Source organism: Thalassophryne amazonica, chromosome 7 (assembly GCF_902500255.1).
Source record: "Thalassophryne amazonica chromosome 7, fThaAma1.1, whole genome shotgun sequence".
In the NCBI taxonomy this organism is placed as follows: domain Eukaryota; kingdom Metazoa; phylum Chordata; class Actinopteri; order Batrachoidiformes; family Batrachoididae; genus Thalassophryne; species Thalassophryne amazonica.
In genome coordinates this window covers 98763620-98770644 of record NC_047109.1, presented here as the reverse complement: position 1 = coordinate 98770644, position 7025 = coordinate 98763620, and the positions used below count along the sequence as shown (strand labels likewise).

The window sequence follows — 7025 nt, the reverse complement described above, 5'->3', positions numbered from 1 at the left end:
AATAACATGTAAATCTTTAACCTTATTTTGTGATGCTTGATATTGTTGGTTCCCAGCAGAATGTTGGAGTTTATAATACCTGAGAACGAAGTGCTGGCTGCAGAGCAAAAGACCAGAAGTAAAGAATCCAAACTCCTCTCACACATGCGCAGCACAACCTCAGCTCCCGAGATCAGAAGTTAGCATTCCATTTCTCTACTTCCTCACTAATGACTAACAGGCGTGCAGGAGAAAAAAACAGGAAAAGGGAAAGAGGCGAGGCACCAAAGTTTCATTTAAACAGAAATGAAACTTCTGGTTCTGCACAAACCTTTAAAGGCTGAACTACTCAGTATCAGTATTTGCAAAGCAAGAAGATAAATGTAAAGAAGAAGCCCGCTCAAAAATAAGTGACACGAGAGAAGTCAACGCTGAAATTTATCAAAATGGAGAGCTACAGCTACATTTTATTTAAAGCAAATAAGCGAGTGACGCTTAAAGAAGATGACATGACTACCGAGAAGGTCGGCCGGATCTTCCAGGTAATAATTGTCTTTGAAATATTATATGGGGATTACAATACAGTTAAGCTCAAAAAATATTTTACAAGAAAGAGCCCCTTTATATTAGTGTATATGCGTGTTGTTAGAGGCGATTTTGCTCTAAGACTGCAAGAGAAGCTCAGCTTCCCCTAAAATGTCAAAAAATAAGTGATCAAATATATACTGTTGTGTGTACATGTCATTGACTAAATATGCGCTACAACGCGCTCAACTTTTGTTCAGAATCAGCGTCTTATCACTGATAACGACGCGGCTTTTCTCTCAGTGTGGACGCTGAGCGCCCACAGACTTCAATAGCGACACAAAGCACGCAGCAAAACGAGACGAGTCATTGGATAAATGCTGGGCTTTGTCCCGCCCATCGGACGCTCAGCGTGTCTGGGGGTCTATGGGGCAGTGGGCTGGCCTCAGCTGGCCCGGACGCTCAGCTTCTGCATGATGATTGGATGATCTGTCTGAGGCTGAATCCCTTTTTGATTGACAGCGAAATGAGCGAATCTTTTTATTTTTTGGTGTAAACATCCGTGGGAGCGTTTTCATTCTGTTCTGAGTTGAACCGGAGCCTTTCCTAATCCTCTTAGCGGCATTTTCTTTGGTAAAAACGACTAGCGACGAATCGAACTTCTATTTCTGGTGGGTTTTTTTGTAGCTGCTTGTGTTTGGAGACTGATTTCTATCACTCTCCGACTTCTATCGCAGTTTCTGTCCCTACCGAGCAGCGGGTGTTGCTGAGCTCCTCCACCGTCACAAATCACTCACAGGCGGACAAACTTCACACTAGCCTCGCGCCAGTCCCAGCTAGTGAGCTAGCTAGGTAGCAAGCTGCACATAATGGCAGACAATTTGAATGTTGTGGGCCGGATTTTGGTGAAGCCATTTGATAGTCTTCCTTACGAAGAAAAACTTAGAGTTAAACAGCAGGGCAGATCAACTCAGATTAATTTGGTGCAAAATAGCCCAGCAGTTAAGGGATAGAATCGTGCACTTTTTTTACAAAAGCGCCAAACTTTGTCCAGGGACTCTTTAGGTTATATTAAGTCATGTCAAAGCGGGAGACATTTGATTTTAGCCCTGTATCCTTCTTTTTTTTAAAGGGTGTTTGCATGGTTATAATACAGTGCCAACCAGATATTTACAATGTTTTCAGTTAAAAAATATGGTGATAATCGTCTTAATACCAATAACATAAAATAATAATAACAATAATAATAATAATATCTATAAAAACTGCAACAAAACAACATAATGATGGTGGTGAAGATGTTTATGATTATTATCAAAGATTTAAACAGGTTGCTTGCATATCTGCTTCTGCTGTCACTTTCCCTAGATTAACGCTTTTTCAGTGTACTTCAGTGTAAGCACACTGAAGTACATTTGAACCATCCCTACTTAACCTTAATACATTTTTCATAACCTTCAAGTTTATATTATGAACTTAAAAAGACATTTGGATAAGAGTTTGTCATGAATTACATGCTGTAGAAGGCTGAAAATGGTTGTTCTCTTAAACCCAAGTTTTTAGAGTGGAGATATTTATGGATTCAATGTCTCCCGATCTTATATACTTCAGGACACTATAAAGTACCTCTGATAAAGTTTTGGCACTTTTGGAAAAAAGTGCATGATTCCCCTCAAATTTGTCCCTTAGCCGCCGGACTAAAAGGTAAGAAAAGTAGCTCAGCTCTCAATGGTTTGCAGGCCAAAGTTAAAGCAATAGCCCCCAGTGCAATGTTTGTGCATTGCTATGCACACAGACTGAATCTGGTTCTGTTTCAGGGGGCTAAATGCTTATCTGAGTGCAGAATATTTTTTGCATCACGCTCTGGGTTTGCCACATTTTTCTCAAAATCCACAAAGAGGATGTCTTTTCTTGAGTCTGCAGGCTGCACACGGTTGCCCAGAAATGCTCCTACTCGATGGAATTTCACATCACGGATAGTGAGCACTGTGGCAAACAATTATGATGCCCTCCTGCAAACTTTTGAGATGATCATTGCAGATAAGTCCATGGATGATGACACATTAGACTGTGCCAAAGGCCTTCTGATGAAACTGGAGGATTTTGAGCTTGTGTTCATGTTGTACACATATGAACAAATCTTCTCTGAGACTGATGTGGTGTTTGACATTGTCCAGCAGAGAGCTATGGATGTTCTGTACTGCAAGAAAAGAATCGAGTCTCTTCTTGCTTTTGTCAAAGAGAAGAGGTCAGAGGGGGCTTTCCAAGCTGTTTATGCCAAAGCAGCAGATCTCACATCAGACCCACAAACTGAGCCCATGAGAAAACGCTGTGTCACAACTACAGGATCCCAAGGAGTGCTACAGAAATCTGTACATGGCCATCCTAGACAATCTCACAGAGCAGCTACCTCGGCGTTTTGCAAATTTGGAAAGTTTGCACTTCTTGGAATTGGTCAATCCGGGGAAATTTGATAAGATGAGACAAGTGTTTCCAGAGGAGGCATTTCAGAGTGTCCTGAAAAGGTTTGGCCAGTTCTTTGATTCAGGGAGACTGAGGTCTGAACTTCAAGTCCTATATTCAAACCAGGACTTGCAGGGCAACAGGGGAAAGCTATGTGATTTCTTGCTGTTTCTGAAAGACATGGAGTTGAACAGTGCAATGCCTCAGGTGTACAAACTATTGTCATTAGTGGCAACGATTGGAGCTACATCTGCAGGTGTAGAGAGGAGCTTCTCCTGTTTAAAGCAGCTCAAGTCTTACACCCGCAACACCATGGACCAAGGCCATTTAAGCAGCCTAGCTCTGCTGGCCATTGAGAGGACACTAGTCAAGTCCCTGGAAAAGACGCCTTGTTGGTACGACAGGGTCACAGATCATTTTCTTGAAAAGGAACAGAGGGTAGAATTTACATATAAATAAACCAGCACATTTTATGATGTAGCCCGAAATTGAGCTTCCCCTTCTTGAAAGACCAGCATCCGCCACTGGTGTGGTAAGAAAACAATGTAGTATATTTTGTGTTAAAGAACAGAGTACCACAAGTACCAGTTACCGTCTAAGAACAACCCATCTTAATCAGGTGTAATGTTGGACAAACCAAGTCTAAATAATTTCCAAAGCAGAGATAAATATAAATGACTAATCCAGGTCTAAATCACAGATATATCTAGGACTGAGCAGGACTAAAACCACCAGTGTTACCAGTACCAGTTTGAGAGCCACAGGTGTAGAACATTAGAAGAGTTCCTCTCCTTTGGAACCAGTCTCCTAGGTCCTATAATTTTGTAACAATGCAACAATGTTCTTGTCTCCTACAGGTAAACAGCACAACAGTCTACTTAACCGATGACACCAATGTGGCCATCTTTCCGAATCAAGATGGTTACTTCAGTTCAAATTGTCTGGTTGAGCGTAGCCACTATGAGGTTCACGGTGAGTGCACAGAGGCACCTGTGGCAGGAACCCCAGACAGCTCACTCCAGCCCCATAGATTTTCTTTTCACTGGCCATCCAGTGTTGCAGCAAGCTCTGTTTCCACCAACAGGGCCAGTGGAAGAACTCTGATTGCTAAAGGTTTTCAAAGGTAATATTTTTCTGTCTTACTTTGGGTTTGAGTAACAAGTAACATATTTCCAAAAGAGTTATGAAGTAAAAACTGTGAATTGTTAACTTAGATATATGCATCTTTAGGAGCATCTACATTGCAGACTTAGCAGATGGGAAGCTTGAAACGAGCCAGACCCTAACTGTACGCTTTTCGGAGTTTGAAGCGACTGTTGATGGTATCCTGTCCAAAGTGAAGGAGGCTTTTCAAACTGAAGACACCATTGTCTTAACTGATGGCCAAGGAAACAAAATCGTGGACTCTGAAGGGACCAGAGGTAAAGTTCAAAGATTTATATATATATATATATATATATATATATATATATATATATATATATCTTTTCTTTACAGGGTCATCATACTGGAAACAGAGTGCTAAGAAGGTATTTGCCCTGAAAGAGAGCCTTTTTCAACAGCTTCAAGGACGAAAAAGGAGGAGATTAAGGTACTAGATCTGCACTGTTTTCCACACATAATGGATTTAAATAAAAATAACAATAAATGTTTAGGAAAATTATATCAAGTGCTTCTGTATATTTTTGTTTTTATAAGTCGAGCAGATGAGACTGGCCTCAGTGAAACACTGGACAAAATTGAAGAGGTGGTTCTTGCTGCACAGGGACTTCAGGATGTCATCACCACCATAAAGAGCTTAACAGAACTTGCCCATTCCAACCGTATGTTGACAGTGACTCTGACAGAGGCCCAAGCTGCGGCTGTTAAAGCTGCCTTCACCTGTGTAATCTGTAGAGGTAAGCTTTAAAACAAATGTAATTTATTATAACATGAATAAAATCATGTCTTTGAGTACCACTTCAAGCTAAGATTTTGACAAAACAACTGATTTGTGGGTCTGTAACAACTATACAGTGCCTTGAAAAAGTATTCGGCCCCTTGATATTTCACACTTAAATTTGTTTATGGCATTTCAAATACAAAAAGTAAATCAGGCTTCTCAATATAAAAATTTCTAAAACGATCTTCCTTAAACTCAAACTGAAAGTAAATCTCTACAACTTGATATAAATTAATTAAAAATATAAAAGCCAAGATGATGGGTTGCATAAGTAATCAACCCCTTTGGTATAATACCTGTAAATAATCAGTTTGATTGCCAGTTTTATTCAGACAAGTCAGGGGATGGATACATGAACATTTTTAAGTCACTGAATATGTCTAGAACATTATTTACATCAATTATGAAGAAATACAAACAGTATGGCACTCTGTGGTAAATCTGTGTGGAGTAGACAGTTCTCAAAAACTGAGTGAGAAGAGTGAGGAAAGCCACCAAGACAACCCAGAAGAAGTTATAGGCTTCTGTGGCTGTGACTGGAGAAATTGTGCATGGTGCAAGTTTTACATTTTGTATCACCAGTTATACAGCTTCATAATAAAGTGGTATAGAGGAGGATTTTCTTTCACCAAAACATTAAATCTGGGCTTGCATCTAAGATGTACATTCTGGCAAATTGTAGGTGAACTTTCAAGTCTTCTATTTAATAAAATCCTCCTCTGTACCACTTCAACATGAAGCTGTATAACTGGTGATACAAAATGCAAAACTTGCACTGTGCACAATTTCTCCAAACACAGCCACAGAAGCCTATGGGTTCTCTGGGTGTCTTGGTGGCTTTCCTCACTCTTCTCCTTCTTGCACAGTCACTCAGTTTTTGAGAACTGTCTACTCCACACAGATTTATCACAGAGTGCCATACTGTTTGTATTTCTTCATAACTGACGTAAATAAAGTTCAAGACATTCATTGACTTGCAAATGTTCATGTATCCATCCCCTGACTTGTCAGAATAAAACTGGCAATCAAACTGATTTACAGGTATTATACCAAAGGGGCTGATTACTTATGCAACCTATCATCTTGGCTTTTATATTTTTAATTAATTTATATCAAGTTGTAAAGATTTACTTTCAGTTTGAGTTTAAGGAAGATCATTTTAGAATTTTTTTATATTGAGAAGCCTGATTTACTTTTTGTATTTGAAATGCCATAAATTTAAAAGTGTGAAATAAAGGGGCTGAATACTTTTTCAAGGCACTGTATGCACATCTGGCAGTACAATATTAATTACTTTTCATTCAATTTTCAGGTACTGTTGATGACCCTATGGTTACATCCTGTTGTAACAGCATTGTGGCCTGCAGGATCTGCCTTGAACAGTGGAAGAACAACTCTGAATTTTGTCCAAAATGCCAAGCCAGTGGAATTGATGTGAACATGCAAAGACTTATTGGTCTTAGCGAAGTTTTCACAGCACTACAAAAGATACTTGAGTAAAATGTTACCTTTACTGTTGTGGCTTGTTCAGGCACTATGTTTTTAGAGTTTAAGTGTTTTTATACCAGTTTTATTGACCCAGCCGTTAAAAGTTCATACAGCTCTTAAAACATTTAATGGGTTTTCATTACAAGTCTTGCAAATATTGCTACGTTTGATTAAAAAATAAACTCTTGCTCATGTTAACACACTTGAAGAATACTGTTTAGGCAACACTTAACGATTGCTTACTTTTTTGTAATCAAGTCAAACAATAGTATATGTATTCAAAATAAAACATTCAAATGTCATGTTTGATTGCCATACAATTACAGTGAGTTTGGAGCCAACTGACAACAGCTTTCGACAACAACTGGTGTCAATGTAACATACTGAGTAACTGTTTTAATTACATAAACAGAGAAACATTGCTTTAGAGAACTATTTACATTTTATTGGAAAAGCTGCTCGTGTACAGTCAGCTATACATTTCAGCTTATTATAATATGCTTTTATTTAAAGACAGCATTGACGTGATCATCCATACAGGGCTGAAACAACTGGATCAAACCACTAAGAGCAGTAATTAAGCCAAAACTATACACACACACAAAAAAGAAGTAATAAACGGGTACAC

At 39.0% G+C, this 7025-nt stretch overlaps 1 protein-coding gene across 1 annotated transcript; it reads left to right on the top strand.

Moving 5' to 3' along the window:
- The first annotated feature begins 279 nt into the window (after nucleotides 1-279).
- LOC117514662 lies at nucleotides 280-6716 on the top strand. The gene is made up of 6 exons (XM_034175231.1): nucleotides 280-521; nucleotides 3825-4090; nucleotides 4198-4388; nucleotides 4465-4558; nucleotides 4666-4865; nucleotides 6222-6716. Exons 1-6 carry the CDS (start codon nucleotides 426-428, stop codon nucleotides 6407-6409), a joined length of 1035 nt encoding a protein of 344 aa, XP_034031122.1. The 5' UTR covers nucleotides 280-425; the 3' UTR covers nucleotides 6410-6716.
- The last annotated feature ends 309 nt before the right edge of the window (nucleotides 6717-7025 follow it).

Coding starts and splice junctions, on each gene's coding strand:
- LOC117514662 (XM_034175231.1), top strand. CDS start 426: ATGGAGAGCTACAGCTACATTTTATTTAAAGCAAATAAGCGAGTGACG. Junction 4,091..4,197: donor ATTGCTAAAGGTTTTCAAAG/GTAATATTTTTC, acceptor ATGCATCTTTAG/GAGCATCTACATTGCAGACT. Junction 4,866..6,221: donor CACCTGTGTAATCTGTAGAG/GTAAGCTTTAAA, acceptor TTCAATTTTCAG/GTACTGTTGATGACCCTATG.